This window comes from Passer domesticus, chromosome 12 (assembly GCF_036417665.1).
Source record: "Passer domesticus isolate bPasDom1 chromosome 12, bPasDom1.hap1, whole genome shotgun sequence".
In the NCBI taxonomy this organism is placed as follows: Eukaryota; Metazoa; Chordata; class Aves; order Passeriformes; family Passeridae; genus Passer; species Passer domesticus.
This window is the reverse complement of record NC_087485.1, coordinates 4101746-4117266: the sequence shown is the minus strand read 5'-3', so window position 1 is coordinate 4117266 and position 15521 is coordinate 4101746. Positions and strand designations below refer to the sequence as shown.

The 15521-nt window shown below is 44.3% G+C and overlaps 1 protein-coding gene across 3 annotated transcripts; it reads left to right on the top strand.

The window, feature by feature from the left end:
• Positions 1-3503: 3503 nt before the first annotated feature.
• Positions 3504-15152, top strand: HSD17B2 (hydroxysteroid 17-beta dehydrogenase 2). Of its 3 annotated transcripts, XM_064387047.1 has the most exons (6): positions 3540-3607; positions 3821-3976; positions 9494-9706; positions 10027-10212; positions 12748-12885; positions 14319-15152. In XM_064387047.1, the coding sequence occupies exons 2-6, from the start codon at positions 3895-3897 to the stop codon at positions 14675-14677; spliced, it is 978 nt and encodes a 325-aa protein (XP_064243117.1). In that variant the 5' UTR covers positions 3540-3607; positions 3821-3894; the 3' UTR covers positions 14678-15152. The 3 variants fall into 3 exon arrangements, with proteins under 3 accessions (XP_064243116.1, XP_064243117.1, XP_064243115.1); XM_064387046.1 differs by having other exon boundaries at positions 3504-3976; XM_064387045.1 differs by lacking the exons at positions 3540-3607; positions 3821-3976 and adding an exon at positions 4128-4419.
• Positions 15153-15521: the final 369 nt, after the last annotated feature.

The following is a 15521-nucleotide window of genomic DNA, read 5'->3' as shown; positions in this document are numbered from 1 at the left end:
AAAATCTGTTTGCCCAAATGAATTTTGTTTAGGGGAGTTCAACAGTTTCTGCATCCACAAGTGACGTCCTGACAGGTGTTCATGTAGCCATTAATCCACCCAAATCCAAATGTATTCTCTCAGAAGCTGCAGCAATAAAAGTAATTTTTTTTTTCCTACAGGTCCTATATGTACTTAATCACTAGAATATTGTTTCTGTCTTGCTTAATGACTCATTTGTTGAAACAGATTCCAACCTGTTTTACGCTGAAATTATTTTCCAGGAAAAACCTGGTATACCAGAACCTCCCTACAGAACCTGAAACGCAGAGCCCTGACCCAAGCCACAAAAGAACAAGAAGCACAGGGAGCAGGAGCTCTCAGGAGCCACAGCTGAAAAAGCCTGAATCAGCAGGCAAAACAGAACAGTAAATTGAAGAGTTCTGTGGGAAATTATAACCTGAAATGAAAAACAAATCTGTGACCAGCAGAGAAAACTGAAACAGAGACTGGAAGTGTAGAAAAAGTGCTTCATGCTTCTAGACAGTGAAATTGATGTTCCACTTGGGACAGAAGAATATCACTTGTATCCAGCTGGGACAGCAGCTATTGGATATGACACATGGCACTTCTGGCTGAAGGGAAAGTGCTGAAAGGAAAAAATACTCACTAGTAAATTATTGGAAAGTGCAAAGAAAGCCCATGGGAAAAGTGCCAAAGAACTGAAAAACAATGCAGGATGAGGTAACAGAGACATGCCTGAAAACCTCGTGGTTGAACTGGAAGCTTCTACTATGCTGGAAAGTCACAGAAGCTTAAAAAAATTATAAACATCAGGAAAATCACTGAACTCAAAAGGGAGCCATGAAAAGCAAGAAGAGATCTCATTACCAAGGCAAACCAAGAAAGAGCTTGGTGGTGTATTTGAAAGAGGTGTGACCAGACTCAGCTTCCCGCATTTCAAAGGAACTGGGCAACTTGAACCTTCTTCTGCCTTTTTTTTTTTTGTGTGTGTTAAGAAAGCAAGCAAAAGCACAGGGTGCATCCATCATGCTGAAAAACATAAAGCCAGCACAGTATGACAGGACAAAAGCTTCAAGAAATGGGGAGGAAGTAAGTAAATGTCTGTGAAGAAGTGATTTAGCCTCCAGAATGGAGTCAACAATTTGATGTCTGTGACAAAGGTCCCACACACTGGAGAGGTGTCCTTGCTGTGTCCTGGGGACAGGGATACTGCAGCAGGTAAAAGATGCTGTGACTGATGGATTTGAAGGAAGACAAGCTGAATTTTTAGAGACTGGCTGTTCATGTTGCTGATTACCATGGAGTGATTGTTCTCCAGGAAAGCCATCTTCTTTTGCCATTGAATAATTGACTTTTGCCATTGAATAATTGACTGTCCAGAGTCACCACGTACCATGAAGAGATTTAGGTGTTAGGGCACGTGTGAGATCTTGCAAAGTCCCCAGGAGAAACATCAGGAACAGGCACAAAGTGCTCAGTGAGGGCCAGCAATGGCCCAGCTGCCAGGAGGATGCTCAGGATCATTTCTCTGCTGCTGTTTTCCTCTGGCATGGACTGACTCTGGAATCAGGGTCCAGGCTTTAGTGCACACTCTGTACTTGCCATGGTGTAAAGGGACAGGGCACTGGGTTATTGTGAGGTGGCTCTGAAAAGCCATTCCTCTTCTCCTGGAAGAAATAACTGTCCTGTCAAGGGTAGAGTGAGCTTAACCCCACATCAATTAGCTTAAATCCATTCTCGTTGGAACACAGATGTCATGGTGATGCAAAATCCTGACAATTTGGAGGAGCCTTCCTTTTTCTAGGAAACTATGAGGAGAAGGTGAGATAATGGTGTCTATTCATACCATGAGCATAGAGAAATAGGAAATAATGCAAAGTCAATGACAACCCTGGGTTGCTGTGCAGCTTTTTAGAGCTGGAGACATCTCAAAAGTGTAAAGAGAAATGTGGGTGTTTTTTCAAGATGAGTAGTTGGCACAGGATGATAAAAGTTACCTTGTGGCAAAATTGTGCTGAAAAATCCTCAAGCAGCAATCAGTCATTGCTGGTGTCAGGGAAGTGCAGGGGCTTTGTGAAGTGAGTACTCCACGCTGGCATTTTTCAGCCAGTTTTAGGTCATAACCTCCTTTCTGGTGTGTATGATCTACGTGTTTACATGGAATTTTATTCACCCACCTGGGCGAACACATGGTCAACCTCTCATTAAAGGAACCTTCAGTGGTTGTGTTTTATTTCAAAATGATAAAGTGAGCATTGATTCAGTCAGTCCCCTCAGCTGTTGTGCAGGGGTGTGGGTGCAGACAGGTGTGTCCTTGCACCACTGTGGGTGGGTGTATAAGGAATGCATGTGGCACCCCCAGCTTTCCAAATATTCCCCACCCTGCCAGCTGGGTCTGAGGGAGGGGCTGTGCACGAGCACAAGCCCCATTTCAGTGGGGAACGTGGTAGGGGAGACTGGAGCAGAGGGGGAATCTCATGGAGCTTGCTCTGCAGCCCCCAGGCATGGAGGCCAGCCCAGTGCAGCCCCTTGCCCAGCTCTGCCTCATCCCCACAGGCTGAGGGGAGCCAGGGCAAACATCAGGCTGGAGGTGACAACTTCTGCCCCTCATCACACTATGGAAAAGCTCCCTCTTGCTGTACCCTCAGCTGTGAGAGCTCATGCTCTAAATGCCAGCACATTTGTGATCATCTAAATTGTGTGACAAAGACCAGTTATGGAGAGAGCAAAATTCTCCAGGAAAATATTTAAGAAGATGCCTTAATGGACAGAAAGGTATAGCTGACCTCAAGAGCAGCGTGCTAATAAAAGCAGAAGTAAATGGCAAAGTGAAAATATTTTTCCTTTTGTGCACTGGTGGGAGGATGGGTGGTGAGTGTTCACAAGAGTAATGAATGATGGGCAGACCTTGAGGGTGATGTTCCTTTAAGAAAGTGACTTAATCTCTGATGTAAACTACCTGCAGAGGTATGTAAACATTGTCACTGGCTGGAAAAGTGTATATTCAAGAGATTTGTAATCCCTTAAAACCCCAAAGGCATAATGGAATGGGAATGTGCTCTGTTTCATGTCAGGTTTACACCAGGAGCTTCAGTTTTTCATGTCTGAAATCAGAGAGATCAGCACCACGTTGTCTTAGAAAACCAGCTACATCATGTTAGCTGGGTCTGTGGAACGTAGCCTTGTCTCTCAAATCAATCACCAGGGATTTTTAAGCAGGGTTAAATATGCATGGCTAATTTTTATCTCAATCCCTTTGGCTGTCTGACTTTTAATTTTTTTTTATTGTTTAAATAACTTCCAGAACACAGCACAGTAGGTATTAAATCTCTTTAATGTATTTAATTGATTACTTTTTCCCCCCCACACAACTTGCTGTGGCTATCAAGCCAGTGATTCCTGCCAAAACCAAAGTGAATGTCATCACTGGAGGTTAGCTGAAGACTCAATCTCAGGTGTGCTCCCTTTGTTCACCTGACAAAGTGCCCCTCATGGCAAACCAGCAATCACCTGCTCCCAGCACCCCCTGAATGCCAATTTAGTGTAGGTGTTTGCTGAGTATGGAGTAGGTCAATAGGCAAAGGTGGGCACTAAAGCAGAGAAGGTAATTTGGGGCTTTTTGTTGAAAGAGGAGGGTTATCCATTTGTGATAAAGCCCAGGACAGTTTGTGTTCTAGGGATTAAATAACCCTGGCCTGACTCATTTTTGTCACTGCCCATCAAAAACCAGTTCCACTGAAACTACACCCTAAGTTTTTTAAGCAGGAAAGCCCAACTATTCCTTGTAAAAGAAACTGCTCCTTTTCTCACTGTCTAGGAAAGTGTACTTTAAAGATATATATATATAAAACCAGCAGTTAATCTTTTCCTGGAGCCAGTGCTTGCTACATCATGTCCATTCCTGGTGCTGTCAATCATTATCCAGCCAGCACATTGTTCAGAAGGTGGAGCTGTCAGGCAGAAAGAATGAAAGGTAAGGAGAGGAAGGCTCCTGCTCCTTTGCTGATGCCAAGGGTAAGTGAGATTATGTCAAACCTTTAAAGAGAGTCCCCTTTCTCTGCCCCACCCCCTGCTCCTATATAACACACACTGCATTTAGCAATACCTGCTTCCACCCAGCCAGCCGTGGGGTGAGTGCTGGCTGCTCCCTCCTGCTGATGGATGCTGCAGCCAGCAGCCCCCTTGGGTGGCTCTGTGCGGCTGTCACCACGCTTTTTGGGGTCACCATGGCCCAGAGGAGCCTGCTGGACAGAGCAAAGGTGCTGCTGTGCAGCCTCCTGCCTGCCTTGCTGTGCGTGGCCACGCTGGGGGCTGGCGAGGGGCTGGGGGTGTTTGTGGCCATGTGTCTCCTCTGCTCCGTGTGCCTGGGGGACAGGGACCTGCTGCCCGTGGGTGACAGAGCCGTGCTCATCACAGGTAAGGTGCTGCCAGGGCACAGAGATGAACAAAACCTGCCTTTTTTCACAAGTGGGCTGGAAAACTTCTTGTCCTCGGGTTAGTGCATGCTTTGTGAGAGTTCCTTTTATCCTTTGCTTTTTCTGCTTGTTGTATTTGCTTTGGCAGGGATGGTTTTTTCCAGGTAAATAAGTGCTCTGAAATTAAGTAGAAAAGCATCTTAATAGATGCTATTATTTTTTTAGTGTCTCATTTAATCTTTACAAGTAGCTTTTTAGACATACTTGTGAAATTAACTGGTGCAAGAAGCACAAGAATACTTATGATGGTCTAATTTTTTAGGAGAGACATTAATTCCCAGGAGCCCTCAGAACACTAAATTCATTCATTGCTTTTGTTTACTTGAATTAATTGTGCTGGTTATGGATGTACAGTTGTCTTCTGGGTGTGTGTGTACATACTGCACATTGTGTCTATCATGCACATATTTCAAGACTGTGGTTTGGTGCCATCTCTTTGAAACCCTCTGTGAAATCATTTAGGAGGGAGTAATTCACCAGCAGAGAAAGTTCAGAGCTAATTAATTCAGTCTCTATTACCACTCTGATCTACTCAAAACCCACTTTTATTTTGCAGGGATGGCATTTTTGTAGTTTTATAGCTTTTCTCCTGTTTCCTCTAAAACTTTAGGTGTTGTTTATTTAGATGTTGCTTATTTGTGTTAATCAAACCTTTAAACTGGAGTGCCTGCTGACTGCTCTTTGCATTTTTAATTTGCTGGGTTTTGTTTTATTTTCTGTGTTTTTCCCCCCTCTGGAATGCTGCATTAACTTGCTTTGGTTTATATATAGCAATTTCTAGCAGAATTTCATTTTGTTTTATAGGGACACCTGGAAATAATTTAGATTTGCCTAGCAAGCTTTAATGCAGGGATTAAATATAAAAGTTGAGAGAGGACAAGATCAGCAGCAAGTGCTCCCCTTGCAGTTTATCTGCCAGCTGGTTTCTCCCTGCAGGTGTGTCAGATGAGGATGGATATTGGTGTGGGCAGTGGGGAGCAATCCTTTCCCACCCCTGCAGGCTCAGGGGATGTGCTTGCACTTGGGCATCTCCTTGCTCTTTGTAAGACTGCAAATCTTCAGGAAAAAGCACTCTCTGGGAGCTTATTTGCTCTGGAGTCTGAATTAAACAATATAAGGGAGTTAGGAACATTTGGGTACAGTCCAGTAAGGGAATGTTCTTTCTTTGTACCTGTGCCGCAACTGTCCTGGAGAAATGCAAGTTTGGACATCTCTGACAGCTGATTCATTGGAGGAGACTCTTCTTTGTCTTTATTGGAGTCCTGTGCAATCCATCAAACCCTCCATCAACTGAATCAGAAGTTTTACTCAGCCTGTATTTTGGTTAAATTGCTCTGATTGTGGTGTTTTTTTCCCCAACCAACTACAAGACGTGTCTCTGTTCATTTGCAGGTGCAAGGTGCCTTTAAGTAGATTTTGGTGTAATTTTCTCCAGTTTAGACAAGACCTCAGGCAGGTGCTTGATGGAAAGTGGTGATTTTAATGATTTTTATTATTTTTAATTATTTTTTCTTTTTCCCTCTGCCTTTCAGCCCCACAGGGCTGCAGAATGTGGCTGTGTCCTGAGCAGCTGCCAGGTATTCTTGAGGGCCTTTGGCCAGAGGCTGGAGCAAGCTCTGCTACTCTCCCTGGATCCTGTCACGTGTTGTTCTGGTCCTCTTTGGATGGTCCTTGTACCACTGCTTCTCTGCATTATTTATTTAAGCCAGCAGTTCACTGGAGTACCAGGATAAGGGAAAAACTGTCCCCAGTGCTCCAAATACTTCTTCACATGGATGACTGTGGGCAGTCAGGCTCAAACCATTGCTCAAGCTGCTGTGGATCCCCTTGCTGGGAGCAGGAGCTCCACTGTCCTTAAACAGAAGCTCCTGGCATGCAAACACTTTAGTGGTAAATGCAACAGCCACCTTCCCTAAAAATTAAATTGTTACCAAGATCTGAAGTAACAGGAGTTGTGAAATTCTGTCCCTGGTTAGTCTGTGTGCATTGGGATGAATTTCTCCGGTTAATTTGGTCTTTCCATTCTTGGGGTGTGATTTGGTGCATGTTCAGCATGAGTTAATTGTAAATTCTCAGTAATGGGTCAGTCACAGTCAGTAGTGACTGCTTTCCTTAAAATAAGTCTTCTCATAACCCACAAATTATTTTTGGCATAGAAGCAAGAGTGTGATTGGAAGGGAATTATCTTTTTTTCCCCCTATGAGACTCTTTGAATTCTAGGAGCTGGAAGAATAAAGCTTCTCTGGACTTCAATAACAGGTCTGAAACTCAAATCATATTTGTTTTGGAATAAAAAAGCAGGAACAAACCCAGCATCAGGCAACGATCAAAACAACTTTTATTGCTTTCTTGGAATTGCTGTGCCCATCCCAAGTTCAAGTTGCATTCTAGTCTGCCCAATTTCAAGTTAAAGCTGCATCATAAAACTTAGGTAATATGTAGCTGTGTACTTCTTTGCGGGAATGATGAAAGAGGAAGGATTTGATCTAAAAGTAGGGTTTTTCACAAAAAGAAAAAGAAGAAAAGTCACCCCACTCCCAAACTTGGAAATCTGTTGTGTCTGGGATATTTGCAGGCTTCTTCATTTCTCTTCAGGGAATTCAAAGAATGCAAGTTTATTCAGCCAGGTCAGGTCTGGAGAAGCTTCATGAGATATTTGTACTGTTCTGGTGCATCTTCAACAAATTTCAGACTTCAAAAATGCCAAAAAGCTGATTTTTTTTTTTCTTCCTAGGAATTAAATAGAGCATGAGTAATTATTTTCTACTTTTTCAAGATGCACTGATTGGCCCAGACATTGAGTACCTGTTTCCTTCAAGCCACCTGGAATTAATATTTTTCACCTTTCAGGACTAAAGCCCCAGTTACAGGACAGAACCCAGAAAAGAGGATCTAACGTGTTTATGATGAGTCTCTTTGGCGGTCTAATTCTATTGATAGCATATTTTGAATGTGGAGCAGACCTGTGAATAACTCTGATATCTTTCCTGGTGTGCCAAAATCACAGACTAACCCTCAGAAGTTTATAGTAGGGTTAAGTGGGGAGTATTGCAGCTCTTTCACAAACAAGAAAATAGTAAAATATCTGTCAGGAGTCCTTAGTCTCACATTCAGATCTCCAGGGTTTGGGAACTGAACATTGCTGTAGTAAATGAGATGCTGGATCCCAGGGCACAGCAGCATCCAGGAGCTTTCTCTGCTGAGGTTACAGTGCAGGATCTGGTGCAGTGTTGTGGAACAAGATGATGCTTTACAGTGTAAAAACTGTATTAATTTATTAAACTCTTAGTTTTCCTCCTAATCTTGTCCTCTGCAAAGCTCCTGAAGCACAGTCCCTGTGAACTCCATCCCTGTCACTACGTGTGTCTCTTCACTGGGAGGCTTGGTGGGACATGGGTGATGTGTTTCTTTCCTTAGGGAGTAAGTTTCACTGCAGGTGGGAAGAATGGAAACCAGAACTTAAACAATGGAAAGAAAACACTTAATTTTAACTTATAATACTTGGGGGTGTTGGTTGATGAGAAGCTGAATGTGACCCAGCACCGTGTGCTGGCAGCCCAGACACCCAGCTGTGCCCTGGGCTCCTGCCAAAAACACCAAAACTTCCAAAAGTGTGTGGGCTGCAAGGGAGGGGGGATTCTGACATGGACCTGCTGAAGTGAGAAGAGCCTTCCAGAGAAGGCTACAAAAATGATCAGAGGACTTGGAACACCTCTCCTGTGAATACAGATGCAGAGAGCTGGGATGGCTCTGGGGAGACCTTGGAGGCCCTTCCAGTGCCTAAAGGGGCTCCAAGAGAGCTGGTGACAAGGGCATGAAGTGACAGGACTAGGGGGAATGGCTTTAAACTAAAAGAAGGCAGGTTTGGGTCAGATTAATTAGGAAATTAATTAATTAATTAATTAGGAAAAAATTCTTCCCTGTGAGGGTGGTGAGGCCCTGATGCAGGATGCCCAGAGAAGCTGTGGCTGCCCTTGGATCCCTGGAAGCATCCAAGGCCAGGTTGGATAGGGTTTGGAGCACCCTGAGATAGTGGAAGATGTCCCTGCCCATGGCAGAGGGTTGGAATGAGATGATCTTCCAGGTCCTTTCCAACCCAAACCATTCTGTCTTTTATTCTATAGCAGCAGCAAAATACCCTGTCACAGGGAGCAACTAATGAATTAAATTATTTGTTAAATATCTTTCCTTGGTACTTGATGGGAAGAACTACACAACTGTGATCCCAAAGACCATTGTTTGTTTTCTCTAACAGTGCTTCCTGCAGCTGCTAGGTCATTCCATTATATAGACAAAGTTTGGGCATAAGTTTGGAAGAGGATAGAGAGGATAAGAGAAATTCTGATGCAAATTTTCATGAATTCAATAGCTGACTTAGCACAAAAATGCCATTTGGAAGCTTTCTTAGGTTCTGAAAGCATTGGATGCTTTGCAGGTAAAGCAACAGTTGCTTAGTTTTGGCTTGGTTGCAGTCTGTAATAAAAAGTGCTTATCTGAGGGATCTTGTGTGGTAGATGTGTGAATGAAATAATGCTACTTTTTGGAAGGTAGAAATCAAATCCAAGAATTTGAATCTGAAAGCCCTGTAACTGCTTTTCACATTGGAGATTTCAAATTAAAACATTAGTGTGGTGGGGTTTTTTTGCTCTTTATTTTTTTCTCTTACATACTTTTGTTGTTAAGTTTCAGTCTGAATATTTGTATTAAAAAAATAGGGTTTTATTTCTTCTCTATGTATAAAGTCAGAGCATCTGTCGGTGGCAGAGGGTGAGCTGATTCCACCAGCTCTGAGGCAGGAGAACGTGGCCCGTCAATCTTTGAGGAACATTTAAAGGTCCAGCTCCTCAAACTTCAGAACTGAACCTTTCTTTCTACTGACATATGTATTTCAGGGACTTTATCAGCATATTTCTGTTTATATTTGCATGGCTTTCCAATGTATGTGTTTATTTTATTTATTTTTTAAATGATGGTGTAGGACAGATGTACTTCCCAAGTTTTTTTTATGTTTTCAGGAAGTGACACTGGGATTGGACATGCACTGGCTAAACACCTGGACAGCTTGGGTTTTGTTGTGTTTGCTGGGGTTCTGAACAAGGATGGCCCTGGAGCTGAGGAGCTGCGGCGCTCCTGCTCCCAGAGGCTCTCTGTCCTGCAGCTGGACATCACCAACACCATGCAGGTCAAGGAGGCCTACCTGACAGTCTCAGAGAAGGTGCAAAATGCAGGTACAGCTTTTTTCTCCCCCCTTTACAATGGAAGTCCTGATGGAGCAGCTTGGCAGGTGCATCTCTTTGCTGTCGGCTGCACCGTGGCTTGGGTGTGTAGGACATTTCCAGGGTGAAGTCTTGGGCAGTCAGGGCATTTCCATCCAGGACTTCTGTTTTCTGGGATATGGGAAGATGGTAGTGACAGGTCAAGGAGTGGGGAATGTGCATCTGCAGATCATCTCTGTTTTGGTCGGGAATCACCATGCAGCTCACTGGTGTAATCCTTGTGGAGTTCTTTTCCTGGTGTGTTGCAGCCTTGTGCTTTCTCCTCTTCCCAGGACTCTGGGGTGTCGTGAACAACGCAGGAATCCTGGGCTTCCCTGCTGATGGGGAGCTGCTCCCCATGAGCACCTACAGGCACTGCATGGAGGTGAATTTCTTTGGGGCTGTGGAGGTGTCCAAGACCTTCTTGCCGTTGCTCCGGAAATCGCAGGGGAGGCTGGTGAACATGTCCAGCATGGCAGGTGAGCTGGGATAAAGCACCAAATAAAGTCCTGGAGCAAATGCCCAGGAAGGGGTCTCTCAGTCTGGGTTGTCAGTACACCCAGGGAATAAATGTTAAGGTAATAAATCCAGAATTTTCTTTAGTTAGGCACACTACTCCCAGAAAACAGCCTTTAAAGAAGAGTTTAATGTGGCTAAAATATGCTGTGACAAAAACCCCAGTAAAATTCAGATCTTGTGTTCTAGGTGCCATGAGAGATAACTTTGTGAGCTTCCATAAAGATGGGTAGTACATCACAGGTATTTCTATAACATGTTCAGGCAGAAGTCTGTGACCACCTCAGTTTGTGATATCTGCTGATAACTTGGAAGCTCTGTGTCTATATTTCTCTGCTACTAAGTTAGGCCTAAGTATTTCTAAGACATCCAAAAATATTTTTAAAGTGGTATTTTTGCCATGAAAAAAATTTTGAAAAGGTTTTGAATTTTAACATATGCTTTTAATTTCTTTCCCCATAAATTTATTTATATATATATCTATATATATGCATGTCTTTATAACATGACAACATGACCTTCTATTCTAGGAGGACAGCTGAGATGCTAAGATGTAGGAACTAATGTGATACAGTAATGCAGTATCTGGTAGCCAACAGCTGAGGAGCAGGAATGCTCTTTGAAAATGAGACCTGCTAGAAACAGGAGGTCGTGCTGCTGGAAAGTATTTTGGAGTAAGAGCTCTTAGGGATTTTTTTGGGTCATGTGCTCCCCACATTTTTCTTTGCCCTCCTGCATAGCTGGAGTCCCCCTGAACCCTGCTGCATTGCTGGGGTGACTTGTGTAGGTGTTACCAATGTCCCCCTTATGCCGAGAATGTGGCTGCTGTCTGGCTCTGGAACTGTTTTTTCTTAATAATCCCAGATATGCTCTGTATTTGCACGTCTGTGTTCATGGTTTATTGCTGCCACGCTGAGAAATCAGGGCTGAATTATCAGAAGAACCTTTCTGCTGCTGCTCTGAGGCCAGAGCCCTGTTTCCTCTGTGCACCCCAGTGAAGCTCTCACTGTGGGTGTTTTGGGGCAGATGTCTTAACTCCTTGTGAGAATCGCTGAACTGCCTTGAAGGAATAAATGCATTTACCCCTGTGCTGAGTAGTTTGGCCTTACAGGAGCTGCTAATGACCCTGCTTAAACTCCAGCTGCCTGCAGAGATGTTTTTGCACACAGGCTGGTTTGGGTGAAAGGGTTTCCTCTTAACTCAGGGTCTGGGGGTCCTTTGGTAAAACATTAGTGGAGAAGTTAGTGAGGTCTCATTGTGCTGAATCTATTCCTGTCTGTGTAGGGCTCGTTTAACTGGGCTCAGGTTAGCCTGACCTCAGAGGGAAAAGTCTGTGATTCAATTGGCTCAAACCAACCCAGCTTATTTAGATGCATACAGAAGAATAATTAACATATAATTGGCCTGATTTCTTCAAGGGAATGGCTCTGTGTAAACAGCTCCTGTCATACCTTGGTCATCCCAGTACAATACCCAATAGCACCAGTGGCTTACCTGAAAATCCCCCTGTATCTGAGGGATTTTCCTTTAAAATACTCAAGCACATTGAGATGGGTGTGTAGCATGTGAAACTCAGGATGTGCCCAACTGCCCCTGTAGGCAGGAGATGTGCCTCAAGGAAAGGATTGTCCATTCTGTTCCCTGCTCCCAGCACAGCCTGTGGTGGTCTTAAACCTGTGTGGTGATAACACCAACCTTGTGGGGGAGGTGGGAGGGCTGAAGAAGATGCTCAAATCAAACCATGTTTGGATTTTTCTAGCACTGAAGAAGTGGCAATCTGCCACTTTTTGGGACTGAGGAAATCTCTTCATTTGGAAGATATTGTTTTATGGAAGCTTGTTTTGTAAACATACTGGGTGTTCTCTTAACTTTTCTATCTGAATAAGTGTTTCTGGGATTGAAAAAGATGGGATCTAACTATAGGCAGGGGATCTGCTTCTATGCTGGGAACTCTCAGGGAGTCCAGTCACTCATGGGCTGTGATTCCAGCTTTGGTTTTCCCCACTCTTGCATTATTATTTCTCTGGCCTTTCTGGAAAGAACAGGAAAGAAAGTTGCCTTTATAAAGCTAGAATTGAGATTATTTACCGTGTTCTAACTTTGGTTTTTGTAGGGTCTTGAAATTTGTGTTACAGTTACAAGAACAGGAGTATAAAACTACTACTTCACTATTTATATGAACGAAATAATTGTGTTTCTCAAATCAGCAGGCATAACTTTCAGCAGTTTTTACCCTTAAATGCAGTCCAGTTTATTTTTCCTGTCCTACAAGATGTCTTACCAGGTGTTACTGAGTGTAACTGCTGTAAGCAACTGTTCATTTACAACTTTCACTCTTTTTTAACCTCTAACAAGAAGCGATTCCCTCACTAACTTGCCTTTAACCTCAGGGAGAGAGGCATAATTTTGGTTGTGCTATAATCTCCCTTGTAAATCACGAAAATAAAGGCTGGCAAGAGCCACTGTCGAGGTTTATCAGGTTTCTATTGCTCCTGCAGGAGGCATTCCACTACCGAGGTATGCTGCGTACGGGGCATCCAAAGCAGCTCTGTCCATGTTTTCTGGAGTAATGAGGCAAGAGCTTTCCAAATGGGGCATTAAAGTCACGGCAATTCATCCATCAGGCTTCAGAACAGGTTGGTGCTTGACATTTCGGGTTCTTTCTGCCTCTCCTCTTTCCCTGTAGTTCAGCAGCCTCAAGCAGAGCCCTGGGTGATTCTCAGGGGTCAGATGTTTTTTCCCATTCTTTATGTGGGTTATGGAAATTAAGCTCAATGTTTGCGAGAATCTTCTCTCCAGCTCTGCACACTGCCTGCCTCTCCTCTCCTGGGCAGAGCTGTCTTTGCTTTGAGACAGGGCAGATTCAGGCAGTTGGTGCCTTCCCTTTGCCCCAGCTTGGTTGGAGCTGACAGAGCAGCACTGTGTGCCCAACTTGAGTGTTAGGGCTCACTTGTAGTGCTTGGGAGCTTCAGGTCCCCCTCACTCCTCCCTTCCTCAGTATCAGAGCTCTCTTTATTGGGCTGCTCTGTCTTGCATGGCAATATCTGCAGCTGTACCTCTCACCCTGCTTGCTTGCTGTCAGTATCCTCTGATCTTTCCTCTCCACTCCTTCCCTATGTGCTCCTGCTGCTTTCTGTTCCAAATTCTTCTTCTCTTTCAACTGAGCACTTCTTGCAGAGCCTGTCCAGGTTCCAGACTCATCTCCTGCTGCACATGCCCTCACTGCACCCCCATGTCTGCCCAGAGTATTTTTTTTAAGTCAATGTAAATCAAACTGGTCTTTTTCATAAAATGCTACTTCCCTGAATGCTTCCCACCTGGGAGGGGGCCCTGGGAGGCTCTGGGCTCTGACAGCTTTGTATGGCCAGTGGAACCTGCCTGAGGCTTCACCTTCAGGGCCCTGCTTAGCTGTTCTCAGGTTTAAGGGCAAAATCGAGTCCTGGGATTTGAGATTTAATTATATTTTAAAAGATTTTTCTTTATTTGCAATGCTTAATTTTTGGTAGTTAGGCAACAATTCCATTGGAGAAGCCCCTGCTTTCATTCCTACATTATGCAAATGTAGGGGGACAAATAGATTAAATTACAGTTCTAAATCTGTCCTAATAGAATGCTAATCCTTCAGGAAACTAGTTATTGAAATACTGATGTCTCCTGTGAAAGGGCAGCTTAGCACTTGGCCAACCCAAGTGAATCCTCTTCATCTTAGTTTGCCTGTCCTCAGTTTATTATTATTCATAATAAATACTGATTAGAAACCCCCACAAAATGAATCGGGACAGAATGGCAAAGTGGGGAGGAGGGGAAAAGAAAAAATGCTGATTTGGCTGTGAGAGAGCATTTTTAGGTAGAGTAGGGAGCCAAATGGGGCATGAACTTTGTGCTTTTTGTGTAGCACAAAGCGCTCATGCTTTTCCTCCCCTTCCAGCCAAAAGCACTGGCTGCTGACCAGCTGTGGTGTTTGTTCTTCACTGCCCCAGTTTAGATCAACTCTCTCTATTAATTACAGATTTATTCATTTAAGTCCAGCCCCAAACCCACTTGCTGTCCTGTGATGTTGCTGCTGCAGGTATCGAAGGCACAGCGGAGCAGTGGGACAGACAGGAGAAGGAGCTGATGGAGAACCTCCCTGCGGACACCAGGCAGGCCTACGGAGAGGAATATCTCCTGGGGCTGAGGAATTACCTCCTCCACCTGCCCTCCCACTGTGCCCCCGACCTGTCCCCAGTGCTGGGCTCTGTCCTGCACGCCCTGCTGGCCAGGAGACCCCAGGGCCTCTACACCCCTGGCAAGGGGGCCTACATCCCCCTCTGCATCTTCTGCTGCTTCCCCCTCTGGTTCTACGACTTCTTCATCAGCAAGGTGCTGAGTGCTGGCTCTGTTCCAAGGCAGCTGAGAACATCAGGAGATGAAGGCAAGAACCTCTGAGGTGTCCACTGGTGTTTGTCTCGCTGGGTGAGGCAGCTGGGAAGAGCTCTGCACAGACACTGCTGCTTATTGTGCTGTCTTTGTGAAGTCACATTAACATTAAATCTTTGTGTTAAGAGTCGTGTTTGGGAAAAGCACTAGATAAACATAAATAGAAAGCTATTACCATTTTGAGGGCATTTTTTGAGGAATTTCAGTGTTTTTCTGTTGTCTTTGTATCCTGCTTTCCATATAAGGTACCTCATGAAATTATATAGTTCCTGTCTGCTTCTAAGGGCATCACCAACATGCAGAGAGATGCAGAACATGTTTTGTTAAAGCAAAACAAAAACTCCTAGAGAGTCACCAACCTTAAATCTTGTAAAAAGTTAAATATATTCCTGTTGTTGAAAAGACTTAAAACTGGGTAATCCAAGTCTTTTTTTCTACATGTCAACAAAAATGTGTAATAAAACAATATAATATTTAGTAACCAGATGGTTGTGACTCTTTGTCTTGTCTCACCCTTTGTGCTTTTTGGGGCTCAGTGCTACGTCCCCTGCCTTGTTCCCAGAGCAGGAGAGCACTGAGGGGGAAGGGGTGAGGAGCTTTCCCAGGGAAGAGGGACAAATGCCCTGTTTTGGGCAGGGTGTGATCCCAGCTGGCTCAAAGGCAGCTTGTGAGCAGGAAGGAAAGGTGAGTGTGGAGCTGGGGCTGTGCTGGGTGGCAGCCTGGGAGTTTTGGCTGCCTCGGGCTGAGGGAGCTCACTGCCAGGGATCCTATCTCCATCTCCATCGTGGATGCAGGTGGCTGTTTTTCCCTTCACACCCAATTTGGGTGTAAATTTTGTGGGCTGGAATTTTGC

Excerpts from the sequence above, each read along its gene's own strand:
- HSD17B2 (XM_064387045.1), top strand. The coding sequence starts at position 4,161 with ATGGATGCTGCAGCCAGCAGCCCCCTTGGGTGGCTCTGTGCGGCTGTC. Across the intron at positions 4,420-9,493 it reads CAGAGCCGTGCTCATCACAG|GAAGTGACACTGGGATTGGA; the intron begins GTAAGGTGCTGC and ends TTATGTTTTCAG. Across the intron at positions 12,886-14,318 it reads TCCATCAGGCTTCAGAACAG|GTATCGAAGGCACAGCGGAG; the intron begins GTTGGTGCTTGA and ends TTGCTGCTGCAG.